Source organism: Oryza sativa, chromosome 2, assembly GCF_034140825.1.
Source record: "Oryza sativa Japonica Group chromosome 2, ASM3414082v1".
Taxonomy (NCBI): Eukaryota; Viridiplantae; Streptophyta; class Magnoliopsida; order Poales; family Poaceae; genus Oryza; species Oryza sativa.
This window is the reverse complement of record NC_089036.1, coordinates 795899-817500: the sequence shown is the minus strand read 5'-3', so window position 1 is coordinate 817500 and position 21602 is coordinate 795899. Positions and strand designations below refer to the sequence as shown.

The window sequence follows — 21602 nt, the reverse complement described above, 5'->3', positions numbered from 1 at the left end:
ACGGTGAATCTAGTCGACCGCCCATAACCGCGGGCACGGCTATTCGAATAGTTTTACTCTGATCAGAGGTGTACAACTGTACCCACAAGACACAGCCCCACGACACGTTCCCGTGCACCGACATGCCACCACGACATACCGGAAAGAGGCCGTGACAGGACCCTTCGCATAACCCCCTCTAACCAAGCACACCACACCTCAGGTTTCACCCCCACTCCTCGCAAGGCAGCGGGCAGTCCCCTCTCGTGCCTAGGTGAATCCGGAAGCCGCATAGGCCGTCGTAGGGCCCATCCAAACTCCATCACGCCCACCCTTGCCTGGATGCGTCGGCTAGAGGAAAGCTACACTACAAGCCCAGCCGTTGCCCACGCTGGCTTGTGGTAAGTACGATAAGTTCTTCCAGGGCATCCCGCGAACCGGTCCTTAATTGCCATGGGTGCGACTAGCAAAACCATGCACCCACAGCCCACCATTCAGTCGCATTTTAGTTGGATAATTACGACCATGAAGCATGGCCAGATGTCTCGAGCACGCAGCTCACTCTGATACTAAAAAGGTCTAATACTGTAATTATCCCATCAACTGAGCTAGTGGTAATTAAGCATGGCTAAGCATATAGTTCTAGCTAGGACACATAAGTAACATGAGCTAGTCGATTCATTACCCAAGGTTGACAAAGAACAGATATCAAGTAAACATGGCACAAGCGAGCAGATAGGTAATACCCGGATCCCATGTAATTAGCAAAACATGCATATTTATTTGCAAACAGTAAAACATTTGTAAATTGGGATCAACATGCTCAAGGGGAATGTGTGACTTGCCTTGCTTCTTCACTTTGATCTTCCGAACTCTTTTCCTCGCGACCGCGGACTTCCGAAACGACGGATTCTACACGCTGGCACACAAAATGAGGAAAAACTCTAATAAAAACCAAGGAAACAGTACATAAAAACTAAACAAACATGCAGAGCTCAATTTTAGATGAATTTTGCAAGTTGAATGGCTTAATTCGGAGTTCGAATGAATTAGATATGAATTTTAGAAGTTTTGAGCCATTTAAATGAATTTCTAGAATTAAACTCGATTTATTGCGTAATTATTATTTATTTTTACAAAGGAAATGGACCTCGCTGACGTCAGCAAGGGGGAGAGGCGGCGCCGGCAAGCGGGCCCCACCGGTCAGCGACACAAGGGGGGGCGGTTCACCGTGGACCGGGACCACGCGGGTGGTCCACCGCCGGTCCACGGGACCGACGGCCCAGATCGCCCTCGGGGTCGATCGGACGGGCGGTGGCGACCCGGCTCGGCTCAAGACCGGCCAAGCGGCCACGGCGACGGCGACGGCGCGCGCACACGCGTTGCCGGCGACGGCAACCGGCGACGGAGACGGCGGCGCAAAGGCGGCGCCGACGGGCGGTGGTGCTAAAGCGACGGCTAACGGGCGGCGGCGCTAAAGCGGCGGCTAGGAGGGAGAGGGAGGGGAATAGAAGGGAGAGGATGCCTCACCGAGGGTGGCCGGCGCGGAGGAAGACGATGGCGAACGGCGACGGCGAGCCACGGGAGGACGACGGCCACCGGCGGACGGGATTCGGGGTGCCCTAAGGAAGGAGAAGAGAGAGATTAGAGGGAGGGAGATGAACCACGGCGACCGGTATTCATGGCCGAAAGCGGCGGTAGCAGTTGAACTCACCGGAGCGCGAGGGGATGCGAATTCCGGCGACGAAACTCGACGGGGAAGGGGCGGCCGGGGTGGAGCTTAGCCTCGCGAACCCGACGGCGGCGACGGCGCGGTGCGGCGGCGACCCTAGCGGCGGCTAGCGGCGGCCGGAGTAGCGAAAACGGCGGCGGCGAGTGGTTGCACGGCGCGGGGGCGATGGGGAGCACGAGGGAGTTCGGCGAGAAGGGGAAAAAGCGAGAGGGAGCGACGGGGAAGCTTAAATAGGGGAGGGGAGGGCCGGACGTGGCCGGGAGAGGCGGGAATCGTCGGCCAACGTGGGGAAGTGGGGGAGGAGAGAGAGGCGGGATTCGAAAATCGAATCCCGGCCATCTCGGGCGCGGGGCGCGGGCGGGAGAGAGAGGGGAGTGGGCATGGGGGACGCGGCGCACACACGGACGTGGCTGACGTGGCCCGGAGAAGGTGGAGGCGTGGACGCGGCGGCGGTTGCGGGCGCGGCGGCGCCGGCTGGAGGAAGGGGACGGGTCCGACAGGTGGGGCCCACCTGTCGGCGTCCCGGGGAGAGAGGGAGGGGCGGCTTGGGCCGGCCCACAAGGAGGAGGGCGCGCGCGGCGGGGTGGACTGGGCCGATGGCCCAAGAAGAGGAAAAGGAGGATTTTATTTGTTTTCGTTTTATTTTAATTGATGCAATGATCTTTGTGCTATTAAAACTATTTCTCGAGCTCCGAAAATTCACGGAAAATTCCGGAGAGTATTTTAGGGCACAAAGAATATTACAAAATATTCCCGGCCAATAATTTTTAAAGGGAAAATTTTAATTCTCCCAATAATTCACTTGGATAAATTGCTTAACTTTTTATTTAATTTCTAGGAAATGCATTATTAAATGATTTTTAATCCCGAACGAAAATCGGGGCGTTACATGCGTTAAGTATCCCGCCTGGGGAGTACGTTCGCAAGAATGAAACTCAAAGGAATTGACGGGAGCCCGCAGAAGCGGTGGAGCATGTGGTTTAATTCGATGCAAAGAGAAGAACCTTACCAGGGCTTGACATGCCGCGAATCCTCTTGAAAGAGAGGGGTGCCCTCGGGAACGCGGACACAAGTGGTGCATGGCTGTCGTCAGCTCGTGCCGTAAGGTGTTGGGTTAAGTCTCGCAACGAGCGCAACCCTCGTGTTAAGTTGCCACTATGAGTTTGGAACCCTGAACAGCCCGCCGGTGTTAAGCCGGAGGAAGTAGAGGATGAGGCCAAGTTATCATGCCCCTTATGCCCTAGGCGACACACGTGCTACAATGGGCGGGACAAAGGGTCGCGATCTCGCGAGGGTGAGCTAACTCCAAAAACCCGTCCTCAGTTCGGATTGCAGGCTGCAACTCGCCTGCATGAAGCAGGAATCGCTAGTAATCGCCGGTCAGCCATACGGCGGCGAATCCGTTCCCGGGCCTTGTACACACCGCCCGTCACACTATAGGAGCTGGCCATGTTTGAAGTCATTATCCTTAACCGTGGATGGGGTTAAACTATACAAGACGTGGGCCTTCTCAAATGAGGTCATGGATAGGGTTCAGAGATTTAAACTCCAACTCCTGCTTATTTTTTTTTTCTGTTTTGTTTTTCGTGTTTGCTAACAAGTTTAAGGGGGTGATTCCGTGATTGGAATTGTAGATTTTTTAACACGGGACACGATGTACGTTTTTTGAAAAAAAAAAAGGAAAAAAAATAGGTTCAACAAATTTGCATCGAACTTGTCAATTGCATGACACGTAGGTTACTTCAATTCATAGCTACTCCGAAGTTTCAAAAGTCTTTCTAAATTTGTTTGGTTATTTAAATTCGCGAGTTTGAATGGTTTGGGCTCTTTCTGGGCCCAATTCCACCCCAAGATCTTGGCCCAAACTCGGTTTAGTTTATCTGGGCCTGGAAAGAACTAGGCCGGGATTCCCGTGGGCCTTCTGTTGGTTAGAGAGAGTTCGTCAGCTTCCAATGAGGTCACGCAGGGTTGGAATTTTATTCTCCGAACCACAAAGTACTACAGTATATTTTTCCCTTTTTCTTTTTTTGTAGGTTTTTATTTTTGTAATTTACGATGAGGTTTAGAGCCAGTGCTTTTTTTCCTGTACAAAATACATATGCATACATTGGTGTGGATATCCCGGTTTTAAATAGTGAGCTAAAACATTTAAGTATAGACCCTTTCAAACAGTTAATAGCGGCTAAATGAGGTTACAGTGTCTAATAATATCTAAATTATACATGAGAGCATGCAAATAGCTACTCTCCTTAAACTACTACTCCCTCCGTTTTGAAATGTTTGACACCGTTTATTTTTTAGCACATATTTGACCGTTCGTCTTATTCAAAAACTTTTGTGAAATATGTAAAATTATATGCCTACATAAAAATATATTTAACAATGAATCAAATGATAGGAAAATAATTAATAATTACTTAAATTTTTTGAATAAGACGAACGGTCAAACATGTGTTAAAAAGTCAACGGCGTCAAACATTTCGAAATGGAGGGAGTACTAGAGATAGTGACTAATAGTCAGAGATTTAAAACCTTGGTGAATATATAAATACATATATTTCGTATATGTGATCAGTAGCTGGCTGCAGGGGCGACGGGGTCTCCAGCCTCCACTATTGGTGTGAGAACTATGAGAGTCCTCACGAAGCATTTATTAAAATTTTTTGTTTTTAGTAAATAGGAAGGGGTTGTAGTTTTATCTAATTTTTTCGTACTCTCCTGTTATTTCTTCCTAGATCCGCTATTGGCTGGCTACGTGGCACGATATGATAGAAAGATGGAGATGTGTGTAGTAATAGTAGTTTGTATGGACCATAGGAATGCACGTGCTCTCCTGCAATGTGGGGGGGTCGCCAAACCATGCAATATGAAAATTGCACCCATGCATTCAATGCCTTTGCTTGCTACTCTTAATTAATTAAGTAGGTACGGTACGTTGTTGTGTATCCAATCTAATTAATTAATAATCACCTCTCGTGATCGATTATATCAAATTAAATTAACAAATACTCACAAGCTAATATTAGCTGCTGATCTGCCCTATCCATGCTGTAGATCTATATTTAATACTCTATATATGTGTCCCTTCTCCATACTGTAGATCGATATTTAATACTATATATATATATATATATATATATATATATATATATATATATATATATATATATATATATATATATATATATGTGTGTGTGTGTGTGTGTCCAAATATTTAATATGATTGGATAAAAAAAATTACGGAAACTAATCAGGGCCTAAATAGTTTCGGTGCATCGATGCATGCAAACTCTTTCATTTGCGGCTTAATCGATGGGATCAGAGGGGGTACTTTTTTTTCAGATGTTGGGAACTTGGGATCAGAGGTTGATTTGATTGGATATCAAAAATTAGTGTTAGCTACTCCGGCTACCTAACCGTACAACATATTATATGATTAGCCAGAAAATGTCCGATAATAAATACTAAAGAGTAAATTTTATAAAACTACATATACTATATAAAATCTATAGTTTTATGAAATAAGTTTTTAAATATGTAATTTTCTGATAGATTGTACAAAGCATATATAGTTTTGTGATAAACGGAGACACTGAATCTGTAATTTCGTGATAAATTGTACAAAATACATGTAGTTTTGTAAAATTTATTCAATACCAAAACTCAATTTATTAAATACTACCTATATTTACTTTCATACGTTGTCATATAGAAAAAGGATAGTACTTCGTAGTAGATAGTGCAAATTTGAACTAAGCAATGTCATACATTGGTTAGTTCAATTTTTAACTTTTCATATTCGTAAAACTACCTAGACTTGTAACATGTTCATATTTATAGTATTAGTGTCGGATGTATTTTATTCCGTTAAAATTGTTTATATTTTGAGACGAACGAAGTACGTACTCCCTCCGTCCCATAATATAGGGGATTTTGACTTTTTCTTGCACTATTTGACCATTCGTCTTATTAAAAAAAATTAAAATTATTATTTATTTTATTTGTGACTTACTTTATTATCCAAAGTACTTTAAGTACAACTTTTCATTTTTTATATTTGCATAAATTTTTGAATAAGACGAGTGGTTAAACAGTGTAAGAAAAAGTTAATTTTTTTTATATTATAGGAGGGAGGGAGTAGTAGATAGTGACGGCGTCATCAGGTAGATAAAAAGATGGACAGATATGACACTCGGTACCTGTCTGATCTTATTAGCACAAGCTATAATTAAGCAGCTAGCCGTACTGATTGGAACTGGTGCTTTAATCTTAATCATCTCCCTCCCTGAAGAGAACATTATGTGGCCTTGTTTGTGGCAGGTGTTTTTACACGCCAGCTGCCACACAAACAAAACAAAAGAAATTGAATTAATACCCAGAAATAAACAAAAGATATATAATTCCCGGGAAAAGAAGGGGAATAAAAATCGATGACAAAGAGGTGGAAAAGATAGTGTATACATATGACAATAGGACATATATAGGACAAATTGTACATCTTTGTAAAAATAGGACGAGTTAAATGAGTAATAACCTAATTAAGCTAGATAGGGTGGTACAAAGAGAACAAAAGGGCATTGATTTTCTTATAATAAGAGCGTAATTATTCGCAATATATAACACAATGATCATTAGTTGGTACGTAGGGTCTATTTCTCCATCATTTCATTGTTTTTAGTTTGATGTTTTCAAAAGAAAAATTAAAAAAAGAAGTGGGTAATGACAAAAAGGCATAACCGTGGAAAGTAATCGGTTTATCTCTATATATATACTCCGTGCGGCTTAAATTGGATCAATCAATCTTGTTCTCGTGGCTAAAATATCGCGATAGATTCCATGCATTTTATTTAATTTCCTTCTTCAAGATGAATCTCCTAGCACCTTTAACTTTTTTCTTGGAGTATTAAACCTTTCACTTGGTAAACAATCTAAGGCACTGTTTGATTCATCTTAGGATTATTATAATCTAGCTTATTAAAAGTAAGCTGAAATAAATAAGTAGATTATTATAGCAGATTATTATAATCTATAAACTAGATTATTATAATCTAATAAGCTGCTCTAGATGAGTTTTTTTCATATTATTAAGTGGCTAAAGACCCACTACCCCTATATACTTGAGAAAAATTACCCACATATGCCATCAACCGAATAGATAGCTGAGGTTATTATAGACTTTAACTTTTCAAACTCAATAATCCATATACCTCCAATAATCCAGACAAACAAATAACTCACAACTTATTATATATCAGCTTATTATAATCCAGCTTAATAATCTAAATTATAATAATCATAAGATGAAACAAATAGGATCTAAGATGACTACCTGTAAAATCTGAGATGATTACCTGTAAAAATAAGCCTATATTTCTAGAGATGGACATCTTAATTGAGCCGCCTGTCTCTGCGATCGGTGAAGCGAGTTCCCCAATCCCTATGGTGTGTATTGCAGAAAAGATTGTAGCTTGTTTTTTTTTAATACGTGCTCCGTGCAGCTTAAACAGCTGGATCAATCAGTTATGTTCACGTGGCTGAAAGATCGATCCTGATGAATTTCATGTATGTTGTTTAATTTACTTAATTCTTCAAGATGAGTTCTATTATCCTCTTGGCCGCCGCCGGTTTAGTTACCAAGTTGAAGTTTTTTCAATATACTTCAAGAGAAAAAAAAAAGAAAAGACAAAAACGTTATGGTTATACTATACCGGCGACTAAAGGATGATAGGTTGAATTGGAGCGAGAGAATCAAGTGTCTGTTTAGATGGATGCCAAAATAATCCTTACCAAAATTTTAACAAATTAACAATATTGCTAAAATTTTGGTACGATTGGCTAATAATGTTACCAGAATTTCGTACACGTTGTCAATATTTGATAACAAACTAAATGTAGCCATTTAACTATCAATTTTAGCAAATAGAATGTTCGAAAATATCATCGATCTAAACAAGCGAAAAAAAACCCCTTCAACGTACGTTGTAATTGTAGGCAGAGAAGATCCGGAGATGTACGTAGGTGGAGGCATCATATTCATATCAGATGGATCGTTGGAGTGCATGGCAGATGCAGTTTGCATTTTGCATGAGAGGCGCACGTGTGCACACGTAACTCATCCCCTGCCCACGTAATATGTGAACTCATCTCACTCTATAGTCTCCTATAGTATACTCCTATCTACTATACACATCCTGATGCTGCTGGACTTGTTCGTGTCTCCTTTTCGCTTTCGTCTCACTCTCACACCTTGCAATATGTTCATCTCAAATTAACCAAGTACTTTCTCCGTTTCACAATGTAAGACTTTTTAGTATTGTTCATATTTATTTTTGATGTTAAGTAATCTGAACATATATATGTGTTTAGATTCATTAACATCTATATGTATATGGGCAATGTTAGAAAGTCTTACATCGTGAAACGGGGGGAGTAGCTAGCAGCTGGGGATTGATATCACAATCTCCTGCAGGAAATAAAACTCTCACATGTTTTTCGCTGAATTTATTCTTTTTCTGGGATTTCACGTGAACAATATATATTATAATATAATTGAGGTTCTGATGCAAATTTGCCTTCAAGAGAAAGAAAATGTGACGATTGTTGTAATAGTAATAAGCTTCTTCCTCCTTCCTAATAAGTATAGTTTTAGTTTTTATTAAAAATATACTAGTCTTTTAACATTTTCTCTCCATATTAATAAAAGCAAGGTATTCTTTTAACTTTTTTTCTTAATATGTGTTTGACTAATTGAAAATAAATTTATTTCTCTACTATCTTAAAAGCGGAGTTGTTCTTCTTTCTTGATTCTGCCCCTCCTTCCATCATGCCCACACACATGTAGAGTAAGTACGCAACCATCAGTTCCAATATTTTAAGTACGCAACCATCAGATTCAATATTTTATCTTCTAATAACACCTATATATATTATATGATTTAAGAGCTACCGCTAGAATGTTGTACAACTTATTAGGGGTGTATGCATATTCTAATGCTGTCCAGATTTATGATTACTAAATATATCATATTATGTGTTTATTTTAAAACGGAGAGAGACGGAAGGAGTAATTAATGTACGACCGATTCCAGTCCAAACTGACATTGCATGCATAATGGACCCTCCCGGCTGTTCTGTCCCTGCAGCCTGCATCAAAAGCATGTCGGGCTTATCCAAATCTTGTCTTTCCATAATCCATAGTGGAGCACCTCTCACAATCTCACATTCGCTCCTTCTCAATAGGTCGTCGTCCCCAGTACACATATATGAGCAAAAGATTTGAAATATGTCCTTACTATTTAACTTGGTGACTGATCACCCAGGAAATCTTGAAGGAGAGAAATTAATCAAAGAGCACTTCGTCCTGAATCCTGATGAATTGACCATGCGTACCTGCAGAAGTGTACATCAATAATAGGGATTTTGGACGAGATAAAAATGTACAGCATGTGAGGCGCAAAAATATTAGCAAGAATACATACGAACTGCCTTAATCAGTCTTGATTATATTAATTATAATTAATTTCAATGCCGTCAATGCCTGTTGCCTGCCTGCAATGGTTTTTTTAATAATTAACCACTTGGCCATATGAATTAATTTACTCCTGATATAAGTACGTACAACGCTGTCTTGAGTTAGCTGGTCTTTACAAAGAAATACGCAGTAACACAAAAGATAAGCCATTCCTACTATATGTTTCAAATAGTTTAGGACTCTTTCTGTTTCATATCATAAATCACACATTATAAGTCATTTTTTTAAGTTTGACTAAATCTACCGAAAAATATAGCAATATTTTTAAAACAAAATAAATATACTCTGAAAATTATAAGAATTATAAAACTAATTTGATATTATAAATGTTACTATATTTTTCTATAAATTTGGTTAAACTTAGAAATATTTAATTTAGAAAAAAAATTAATATGACTTATAATATGAAACAGACATAGTAGCATGTTCTAAATTCCAACACATTAAAAATAGATGTTACAACTACTCATGTTAGATGCATGTCATCATTCGTGCAACATACTCCCTCCGTCCCAAAAAAAAGACAAACCCTGGTTTCCGTGCCCAACGTTTGACCGTCCGTCTTATTTGAAAAAAATATGAAAAAAAATTAAAAAGACAAGTCACGCATAAAATATTAATCATATTTTATCATCTAACAACAAGTAAAATACGAATTATAAAAAAATTTCGTATAAGACGGACAGTCAAAGTTGGACACGGAAACCCAGGGTTTGCCTTTTTTTGGGACGGAGGGAGTAGTAATTAACACCATTTTTTACAAAGTTCTGTTCAATTTTGATGTGACCCCCACGCGACTTCCTTTTCTTTAGGGTTTTTTTCAAGAACCTTTTCTTTAGGGTTCACGATTGTTAGACGCGTTTTTTTAACAATTGTAAACTACTTCCTCCGTTTCACATATATCTATCTATATTCATTAATATCAATATGAATGTGGAAAATGATAGAATGACTTACATTGTGAAACGGAGAGAGTAGTACTTGACTTCCATTCAACACGAAATAAAAAAAAGATAGAAAAGTATGCTATATATGTCCTGCAGATATCTACCATTAAATAAAAAAATATACATCTGAGATTTATTCATGAAAACTACACATTTTCCTGAAAAAAGGTTTCGGTATCACACTGCACTGCATGCACATGTCACTGGTGGAGAAACCATCTTTACTCCCGGTTGGGAACCCCCTTTAATCCCGGTTTTCCAACCGGGAGTACGGATCCGGGACTAAAGATATTCATCTTTAGTCCCGGTTGGTACTACCAACCGCGACTAAAGAGAGGGGATCTTTAGTCCCGGTTGATGTTACCAACCTGGACTAAAAGAGACAATAGCGGCAGTACAGATGGTTCCTTTTTCTTTTTCTTTTTTCATTTTTATATTCTCCCGAATCAAGTAGGCAAATCCCCAAATCAATCCCCAAATCTAACTAACATCCCAAATTCACATCACAATCATAAAGTTACTTATACACATAAATCAAATGCATCACAATATCCTAAGAAATTACTCAAATACATCACAGATCCAAACAATGAATCACAAATTTGTTTTTTATTTTAGGAAACCGACGGCAGGAGTTCTGCCGGAATTTAATTAGAGATAGGAAATATAGTGCTTACAAGCCAAATAGAGGAAAAACCATCAGGGCGGCCTGAAAGCCGACTTGCAGAGATCTAGCTCCTGCTTTATGACATAGGCCACCTCACGCTCAGTTCTAGCACTATCGGCGAAAATCCTATTATTTCTCTCTAACCACACATTCCACCACGTCATTAAGAGAGCTCCCCTAACCGCGAATCACAAATTTGTAACTTCTTAGTCAAATACATAACAATGAATCATCACAAATTAAAAAAAAACAAAGAAGCCGCCGCCGCCGCCGGTCGCTACGAACGACGGGCGCGGCCCCGCCAGCTGCCGCGGCCGCGGCCCTGCCACCCGCCACAGCCGCTGCCGCCCGAAGCCCCACCGCCCGCCGCCGCGCGCGGCGCTGCCGCCCTCCGCCAGGCGCGACCCCGCCGGGCGCGGCCCCGCCGCCGGCCGGCCCGCCGGATGGGAAGGGGAAGCCGGCTGGGAAGGAAGGAGGAAGGGGAGAGAAGGGGAGGAGTTGGAGAGGAGAGTTAGAGAGGATAGATCTGAGGAGAGGGGTGAGATTCGATCTGTCTAAGTTGTAACTGTGGAGGAGAGAATAATGGATAGGGATTATATACTACGTGTTTAATTTTAGTCCCGGTTAGTACTACCAACCGAGAGTAAAGATTCTTGATCTTTAGTCTCGGTTGGTAGTACCAACCGTACGTGTTTAATTTTAGTCCCGGTTGGTACTACCAACCGTGACTAAAGTGGTGATCTTTAGTTCCTGTTATTGACATCAACCGGGACTAAAGATTCTCGGCCCCCTGACATACATCTGACAGAGGATGAACCAGGACTAAAGATCATCTTTTGTCTCGGTTGGTGTTACCAACCGGGACTAAAGATCAAAATTTTTATTACCGGGACTAAAAACAATCTTTAGTCCCGGTTCTTTTTGGATCCGGGACTATTGTGGATTTTGCCGGACCGACCAAAGATAGTTTCTCCACCAGTATGCATATATTCATATATACTACTCCCTCCGTCCTACAATATAAGGGATTTTGAGTTTTGGCTTGCAATGTTTGACCACTACTTGTCTTATTCAAATTTTTTTTACAAATATAAAAAACAAAAATTTGTGCTTAAATTACTGTGAATAATGAAGTAAGTCACATAAAATAAATAATAATTTCAAAAAATTTTGAATAAGACGAGTGGTCAAATGTTGCAAGCAAAAACTTAAAATCCCTTATATTATGGAACGGAGCTTATATTATGGACGGAGGGAGTACTAATCTAAATATGAAAACTACACATTTTCCTGAAAAAAGGTTGCGGTATCACACACATGCATTCATATATACTACTAATCTAAATATGATGCCAGTTAATTGCATATATATGCTCCAAAACAATAATTTATATTGCAAGTGGTAGCTAACTAGGACACAGTAATTACGCCAACTAATAAAGCTAGTACGTACGAACTGGAAACGATCTGGTCCACACGCGTTCACTGCCTGCGTACCTGTCAACGGTGTGACCACCAATCTCATCTATCTATCTATACAACAAAAGAGCTACTCCAGCTAGTAAGGACGTCCATCTCATATCTCCACTGTTTTCTCGATCCTATATATACAAACTATACATATAATAATTCCAATGGGGATCGATCTTTTATTTTATTTCATTTGTCCCCCAAAGCCTAATTTCTCCTCTTTTAATTAGTACTAAACAAACAAAAACTTTGACAATTTCGAGTACATACTAGGTTGCGTTTGTTACAACCACAAAAGAAACAAAAGAACCCGTTTCCCGCTTGTATGTTTCCCAAATTGCTAAACTATGTAGTTTTTGCAAAAAAAAAGAGAAATCGTTATATAAAAGATTCTTTAAAAATCATATTGTCAGAATTACGGATAAGGTATACCCTCTACCCTTGGATATACGACGTATACTGATATGGTATACCTGCGTGTATACGGATGTTTCCTGTACACGTTAAGGAAATTCATCGTGTAATAGAAATGGAGTCCACGGATGGAAGGAGTCCTACTCGGACAGAACCGGGTCGTTACTGTATCGTGTGGGGTCTGATGTCTCCGAGTTCTACTTAAAGACCAACTGACCACGGTATAAAAGGAACCCCCCGGGAGGACCTAAGGCATCAAATCTTACCGCCAACACATCCACCACAGCCTACGAAGCCGGAGCCTACAGGAGCCAAGTCGCCAGGTGATCTAGTCGAACCAACTCGACTACGGTCTCGACGGTATCATCGAGTTCTATTATACCCTTTGTAATATGTGATTTCAATCATATAATCTCATATCAACTGGATTAGGGTTATTACCTTCCGAGGGGCCTGAACCAGTATAATCTCTGTTTTCTGTTTGCTTGATGTCGTACTACGTAGATCCTCGTACCAGCGTACCCCAATACCCTCTATATCCGGTCTACGGGCATCCCTCGTCGACACATATTAATCTATTTTTAAAATTTAAATTAATTAATTAATTTGCAGGCAGCTAGCTTTCTCTTATCCAACATTTGACTGCGTATAAATTAAATTTTGTTTGGTCTGAAAAAAAATATTAATTTCTTGAACAAGTAATGTGCAATGCACGTCAATAATAAACAAATCATATATATATTACACACGCGCGAGTGAGCTTTAGTTTCAATAGGAATTTACACACGCGCAAGTGAGCTTTAGGAGTACAAATTTAGTGAGACCGAGAATTCGTCTATCTGTCTTTTCAGGTGTGTGTTAGGAGACTCGTGGGTATGACATTGTAAGTACTTCCTCCGTTTTACAATGTAAGTTATTTTAGTATTTTCTATATTCATATTGGTGTCAATGAATCTAGATAGATATATATATGTCTAGATTCATTAATATTAATATGAATGTGAGAAATGCTAGAATGACTTGCATTGTGAAACGGATGGAGTAATTTATTTTCAGTTTGTAGTTTTGTACTGATCGAATGAATTATACTTTGCATGCATGTACCAATAATAGTTGACATGATGAGAATTAACCCGGCCTCATGCATGATTAAATTAGTTGATTACATGTAAGGAGGATTGACTTTTTTCCAAATAAAGGAAAAGAAGAGGCAGGAGAGTAGTACTAGTTGAGATGTACTGCTAACCAAAATAAATGGTGAGAAATATTCCAACCAGGACACAGTACAGTACAAGTAACTGCCTCGATCTTGGACCATTATCTGCCTGTGTATATGTGGCCAAACCTAACCAAACTAATTAACTAACCCCTACCAGCTCAGCTCAGCAAGCCATAGCCATTAGCCAGCTTGAATTGGATTCGCATTGAATTTGAATTGTGATTGGTCACCATGCCACTTACCAGGAGCACGTACTAATCTGCAATTGCAAATGCAGCCACGACATGAGCCTCACTCAGCCACACAAACCCTGCACTGCAACCTAAACCTTTCCTCTCATTGGCTCCTCTCCTCTCCTGTGGCTCTCCATTAATAATCCACCTCAACCAAACCATTCTCTCTCTCTCTCTCTCTCTCTCTACAATCTTTTTCTTTCTCTCTCTCTAGTTCTTGCCCCAGGACAAACAAGAACCACCAAATCAAATTCAACAAAAACAAACCAAAAAAAAATCGATCTCGAATCAAGAAAAGAATAGGGTTGTGAGCTTGAGCTTGAGCTAAGCTTAGCTTGGTAGCTAGCTTAGCCCTATGAGGAGGCGAGCAAGCTAGCGTTCCATGAGCAACCCCTCCTCGCCGGCCACGTCCACCGCCGCCGGGGAGCAGCAGCTGCACGATCAGGATCACCGGGACGAGGCGGCGCTGCAGCAAGAACACGCCGCCGCCGGCATTATTCCCGACGACGAGGACAAGCTGTCGCCGCCGAGGTGCGAATGGGAGTTTCGCCTGGCGGCCACCGTGCCGTCGCCGGCGCTCGCGGGCGCGTCCGACTCCATCGGCAGCCTCGACTTCGACCCCACCGGCCGCCACCTCGCCACCGGCGGCATCGCCCGGAAGATCCGGATTTACAGGGTCGCCGAGCCGTCTAGCCCCGCCGCCTGCATCTGCGTCCCGGCCAAGCTGAGCAGCGTGCGGTGGCGCCCTGGCGGCGGCGAGGCGGTGGCGGCGTCGCACGTGGGGTGCGGCGACTACGACGGCGTCGTGACGGAGTACGACGTGGAGCGCGGCGTGCCGGTCTGGGAGCGCGACGAGCACGAGGGGCGGCGGGTGTGGGCGCTCGACTACGCCCGCGGCGGCGGCGCGGCGACGATGGTGGCGTCCGGGTCGGACGACCGGACAGCCCACGTGTGGGACCCGCGCGCCCCGGCTGGCGCGGCGGGGTCGTGGGCGACGGCGCGCGCCGGCGGCGCCGTGCTGTGCGTGGAGTTCGACCCCGCCGGCGGGCCGCAGCTGGCGGTGGGCTCCGCCGACCGCCGCGCCGCGGTGCACGACGTGCGCGCGCTGGGGCGCGGCGCGGTGGCGTCCATGGACGGCCACGGCCGCGCCGTGACGTACGTCCGGTGGGCGGCGACGGCGCGGCGGGTGGTGACGTCGGCGGCGGACGGCACCCACCGTCTGTGGGCGCTGCCGGCGCCGGCGGCGGCGGAGACGGCGGCGAGGGAGGTGCGGTCGTACAGCGGCCACGTCAGCGGGCGAAGCTTCGTGGGGATGGGGGTGTGGCGTGGCGCGGGGCTGATCGCCAGCGGCTCCGAGTCCGGCCACGTCTTCGTCTACGACCTCCGCTGGTCCAAGCCCATCTGGGTCCACCCATTCTCCCACGCCGACGCCTTCGTCAGCGCGGTCGCATGGCGCCAGCTCGCCGGCGACGACAGCGACGGCCAGCTCGTCGCCGGCGGCTCCGACGGCGTGCTCAAGCTCTTCACCACCCACCGCCGTCTCACCCCCGACGTCGCCGGCGTCGGGGGCGACGACGACGACGACGTGGCTGCATGACAGTGAGCAACGCATTGCAAACACATCATCATCATCCTCCATTAATTAATCATCGCCACCGTGCTCGACCGTGACGCCGCCATTCTTAATTAATCTCTTCTTTGTGTTTGTGTTTCTGTTTAATCACCACATTTTTCCTTCCATTTTCTTCTTTTCCTTTCTATACTAAAAAAAGGGAGAAAGATATGGATGTAATGCTCAAGTTGTCAGAGAGGAGGAGAAGAGGATGACTGATGGATTAAGATTCTTTTCCTTTCCTTTTTTTTTGTTTGATTCGATCGGTGAATGTGATCGATGTGTTCCTGACAGTGTACACGCTGATTTATTCTTTAAACAAGAATAATAATGCTTCAATAAATTTCCATTTACCATTGATCCAACAGCATGCATTATACCATTGAGTATACTTACATGTTTTTTTTCACTTTATGAGCGCCATTTGTGTATGTTTCTTCAGTTCGATTTTGCGCGATACCACGCTTTTTTGCCCTCATTTTCTTTCGTAAAAGTTTTAGATGCTGTGGGCCTAATCAATGTTACAGTGTCGGCCCATACTGCAACGGAGTCATTCGGCCTAGTGTTAGCCCAAAGGAGTTGGGCCTAACAGGTAAGGCCCATTTTTGGTATCGGCCCACATAAACTGGGCTTCATTTGGCCCAGTCAAGGTGCGATTACTGAATAACTATTCCTTTTAAATAAGAAACTGCACAATTTTGTAAGTAGATTTATAAAGTTCAGTTTGCATTTTTTATTTGAAAGTAAGTTTAATTTGCATTAAAGCTGTCTTTAACTAGATAGATATATCTATTATATTGATCTTGCTATCACTTATGTCTGAAAAGTTTGTCCAATGAACTGGTTTCGCCTATCTTCTTTCCTGCACACATAGACTCCAAAGCTGTCCAACGAACTAGATTTATAGAAAATAAATTTTCATTCTCACTTAGACTCAAAAGGCTGTCAAATGAAATAAATTTGTATATCTTCTTTCAAACTTTAGACTCAAAAGGCTGTCAAATGAAATAAATCTGTATATCTTTCATTGCCTGAAGTACTCAGCCTACTCAATTCCTCATGGATCCCCTCTTTGCCTCCACTTTGGTCACTAGCTTCTCCTAATCTCCTTGCATGAACATTATCATCAATCCATGATAATGTACTTAAAATAATCGGATAAGCTTTTCTTTGCTACCAAGTATGCATAAACATGGTACTTTCAGAAGCAAATCGTTGCTGCTGCATGCTGATTAACAAGCAAGTTAAACAGCATCCATCCACTTAATCACCATCTTCAGCATTCCTCTCAAAATCCTCAAGGATGCCTAATAATTATTCGTGTACGTGCTTATCAAGATGACATAATTTTTGCAGCCATCCATTATACTTAATTCTGGCAAGATATACTGACAATTTGCAGTGCTAGTCTTCATTATTCAGTGAGTACCCGGATGAGCTGTACTTGTGTATACAATTGGGCCATCTTGCCTGTCTCTGTGGATTAATTCTGAAGAGAGCATTGACTTGCATCCCATCATTGCAAGTACAAAGAAGCCCTCTTGCATGTTCCTGCTTCATTTTTTTAATTTTAGAAGCATATTTTGCAAATCACCATCATTTTCCCAATAATTCTTTAATCATTAACTAAATCAGTAGTACTACACATTTACATTACATTCTAGATGTGACAAGAAGCAACAAGCCTCGCAAGTCAGGATGCAGTTCTTAACTAGGACTAGGATTTTATGTGTGTGTGGAACTGACAAAAGATTCCTTTATCCTTCTTCTCTTCAGAACAGTGCTATTAGTTTAACCACTGGGACATAATGTATAGGGCAAGATGCCTGAATTTGTTCGGGGATTAGGTGTTTGTCCACATGCACTTATGCACAAGTCAATTTGCAGACAAATATAATTTGGCACAGGGCCGTATACTTAATTTTGTTAATAAAATCATAGTGTTGTATACTTGTATTAGTTTATCATTGTCGGCTAATGTTGAGAGAAGAGAGCTCTGATTTTTTTCTCATCAGCAAATCTCATTTTTTGATGCTGAGGAAGAGAAGAGGAGATTAAGACGCCTCTGAAGCTCACATGGAACCGTCCCTTTTTGTAGGACATTATATTGTTGTGTATTAAAAGAGGACAGAGATATCACTAGTCATGATAGGACTCTTAGAGCTAATTATTATTAAATTTTAGTTCTTTGTTCTTTCTTCGGGTAAATAACATCTATGCGTTGGATCATGCTTTGTTTGTTTTCGGTTCTCGTGTCTCGCGAGCATGTTGTATACTGATTTCAGAGGATGTAAAATCGTTAAAATTTTATAATGTAGCTTAAGCTCAGCATACTTGTGGAGTTCTACAAGTATTAGTATACTTAGTAGGCTGTAGATTTTGATGCTTTTCAGCTTTCTGCAAACTGAAGCACTGAACCCATTCACATAGAGCTACTACCCTGAAGAACAACGAGTCAACATCTAGCTGAACTTAACACTTCATCTTTTTCTGAAATTAAATCATGTCAGCACCAGCAGTAAAAGACAAACACATGGCATCCAAAATGCAGAGATTTTGATGTAATTTTAGATCATCATGACGCAAACTTGGCTTTCGTTTATTTGACACTTTCGGAGAAGTCTTTGTTTTTCCTACGCGAGGAACTCGAGAAGAAGTAAAGAGAACTGGTGTACCTATACTGGGATTCTAAGAACAACTAGTTCGAGGAAAGGACAAAAATCTTGATGAACAGATGATGTTAGCTGTCAAACTGCACAAACTAGTACCGTACTTCTCTTGCAATCTATCATCATCATTTCACTATGAAAACTAAGACAGACAACTAGCCAAGTGTCGCTGAATTAGGACAATGCCACTATGTATCACCAAGAGGAAAAACAACACCGATTTCTGTATTGTATATGATGAGCACATGAAGCCGTGTAAAATGATTGTGATTCTTTCACTCTGAATTTCTTCTGCCAGCTATGTTGTTCTTAAAATTTCATAAGAAAGGAGCATTGTGGTTTGGCATTCAAGCTCAACATCATTGTTAATTTGTGCTTCTGGGGTCCTTGTTTATGTATGGCCCTTGTCCATGGTGCAGTTCATCTTGTTGATCCTTGCAGATGCAAATCCTTCTGGATGGATGCTAACTAGCCTGTCTTTTCTTGTGTCCTTGGGCAATTCTTCATCCTCCTTGGTGTTTTGTCTAGGCAGATGCTTTCAATGATTGGCAATTGGCATTAAGAGAGGGTGATTAAATCATGTCTTGTCATTGCTAATCCAAGAGCCTGTTTGTTTCATCGCAATAACAGCTCATGTCAATGCTCTACTCATCATTGGTGGAGACAGTCTGACCTTTATCACGCTGATTACTGGATAATCATGTTTTATAGTAAACAAATTGGATGGCCATTATCACTCTACTACTAATGCATGGCCCTAATAGTTTTACAGGGTCATCTGAAAATACTGCCTCTGAAACGAATTACTTTGTCAGTAAAACTCTGATAACTAACAATTTTGGTACTAAACCGATGGTCTAAGTAAGTAGGTAATTAACATATATACTATCAGCTGCCAATTACAATAACAATATAGTCACCGACTTAAAAACAAAAATAAAATGTGGTCATTAGTGCCAGCAAGCATCCACATCATTAGAACAAGGCCAAAACTGAAAGAATAACTATCAGAATCTTTTTTTGTGTAATGAAGAGAAAGAGGTGACAATGTGATATCCTCTGACCAACGCCTCCCTCTTGATGATCCTCATGCATGTGCATGTATTACCTACTCATTCCCACCAATTAAACTAATTAACACCAAAATGTGAGAACCCCCTTTAAATGACAAGGGGTCACATGGTGCTGAAAGGACTGGCACAACTCTGCTACTGCAACAGCTCATATTGAGACAAGACCAACATACAGGTTGCAGGAGGAAGAACAGGAGGAGATATTCAGAGAAGGAAAGAAGAGAGCAATGGGGTGCCGGTCCTGCGACAAGCCGAAGATGAACTACAGGAAGGGGCTGTGGTCTCCTGAGGAGGACCAGAGGCTGAGGGACTACATTGTCAAGCATGGCCTTGGCTGCTGGAGTGCTGTCCCTGCAAAGGCTGGTGAGCTTTTTGCTTCTCTCTGTCTCTACTGTGAATGCACATTGCTGCATTCACCAATGCATCCCTCTTCACAATTGTGAATTCTAGCCTAGTCTAGTCCCCTCTCTAATTGGTAATTAGCAGTTACAGAGAGTACTTAGCTTTGGGTTAGTTCAAGCTTAGCTTGATCACAATTCTTAGGCCAGTTGAAATTCCAGCCAAGGAAGAATTCTCACCCTTTTTTTTCCAAAATAATAACAAAAGCATTACAGTACATAGAGTCTAGCTCTCTAAAGTTCATCAGTTGTTCACTTGTTCTTAAATAAAAATGAAATCTTTGTCTCATTCACTGCTATTATTTCTGACCCTTTTTTCTCTCCTTTTTATTTCCAAAAGGTTTGCAGAGAAATGGCAAGAGCTGCCGGCTGCGTTGGATCAACTACCTTCGGCCAGGATTGAAGCGTGGAATGTTCTCTCAGGAGGAGGAGGACATTGTCATCAATCTTCAGGCCAAGCTGGGCAACAAGTAATCCTCACACCTGACAATCTCTATGAACAGGATGATACAAAACCAAGCTAGTTCTAACTTGTAGCTGAACTTTACCTTGAAATTCAGACAAAACAACGTCTTTTAAGTTAAAAAAAACAAAGCTCAAGCTGTCACAGAATAACAAAATTGAGCATTTTCAATTGTTCCATTTCATCTACATGATGCTGATTGTTTTGAGAAATTTATGATCAGGTGGTCACAGATTGCGATGCATCTGCCTGGGAGGACGGACAACGAGGTGAAGAACTACTGGAATTCCTACCTCAAGAAGAGGGTGATGCAGGCACAGGGCTCCATCCCTAACAATCTAGCAGCAGCAGCAGCTGAGGTCACCTCCATGAGCACCACCGAGCCACCATCATTGCATCACCATCATCATCACCCTCACCATCATCAGATCAAGAACAGCAGCGGCAGCACGACCACCTCCCATGACCAAGACGCCAACCTGAGCAGCGGCGGCAGCCATGGCGGCATCTCTGCTCCTGCACCTGTCGCTGAGCCATTTGATCAGCAGCCCAAGAGCTTCGTCTTCACCGGCGACTGGATGCCGATGTCTGCGGCGGCGGCGGGGCAGGAGAGCTACTCCATCTCGGCGCAGCACTGGCCGGCGTCCACGGCGAGCTCCGGCAACGTGACGCCGTCGCACGGCGGCGCGTTCGGGGACCAGATGAGCGGCAGCTACGGCGCATTGCAGCAGCAGCATCAGAGCTCAGCTGCTGCTGCTCCAATGGCAGGAGGCGGCGGCTACTTTGACCTGCTAAACATGGGAGACATCTATGGCGGATTTGCTGCCACTAGTGACGATCTGCTCTTCTGATGACGATTGTGTGTGATATGATCGATCGAGTTCGTGTGTTTTGTGTGCATTGAGCGTAAAAGCATCGAAAGAAATTGCGGTATACTGCTTCATTAATTTGATTCTTCTCTTTTGTAAGAAAAAATGTGATGTAGTAGAAGTTAAGCACACCCTAGGCTGGACATATTCTTTGGTTGTTTCTGCAATAAAAAAAGTGTAACCATTTGTCTGTGTAAATGTGAGCCTGTAATTCTCAAGTAGTAGTAGCACAATACCCAACTGAAAGAAAAAGTTTTATTGTTGGATCGAGTAAGTTTGATGAATTCTCCAGTTGCTCATTTGAATAATTTTGAGGAATAGAGTGA

At 42.4% G+C, this 21602-nt stretch overlaps 2 protein-coding genes across 2 annotated transcripts; both read left to right on the top strand.

The window, feature by feature from the left end:
* Window positions 1-14216: 14216 nt before the first annotated feature.
* On the top strand, window positions 14217-16169 carry LOC107279948 (WD repeat-containing protein RUP2). The gene has a single exon (XM_015768756.3). The coding sequence runs from the start codon at window positions 14575-14577 to the stop codon at window positions 15787-15789; it is 1215 nt and encodes a 404-aa protein (XP_015624242.1). The 5' UTR covers window positions 14217-14574; the 3' UTR covers window positions 15790-16169.
* Window positions 16170-19665: 3496 nt separating this feature from the next.
* Window positions 19666-21560, top strand: LOC4328065 (transcription factor MYB8). Its single transcript, XM_015768774.3, has 3 exons — window positions 19666-19909; window positions 20285-20414; window positions 20631-21560. Exons 1-3 carry the CDS (start codon window positions 19774-19776, stop codon window positions 21256-21258), a joined length of 894 nt encoding a protein of 297 aa, XP_015624260.1. The 5' UTR covers window positions 19666-19773; the 3' UTR covers window positions 21259-21560.
* The last annotated feature ends 42 nt before the right edge of the window (window positions 21561-21602 follow it).

Bases quoted from the DNA above. Each gene is read 5' to 3' on its own strand.
- LOC4328065 (XM_015768774.3), top strand. From the start codon at position 19,774: ATGGGGTGCCGGTCCTGCGACAAGCCGAAGATGAACTACAGGAAGGGG. The intron at 19,910-20,284 runs GTGAGCTTTTTG...TATTTCCAAAAG, and splicing joins TGCTGTCCCTGCAAAGGCTG to GTTTGCAGAGAAATGGCAAG. The intron at 20,415-20,630 runs GTAATCCTCACA...ATTTATGATCAG, and splicing joins CAGGCCAAGCTGGGCAACAA to GTGGTCACAGATTGCGATGC.
- LOC107279948 (XM_015768756.3), top strand. From the start codon at position 14,575: ATGAGCAACCCCTCCTCGCCGGCCACGTCCACCGCCGCCGGGGAGCAG.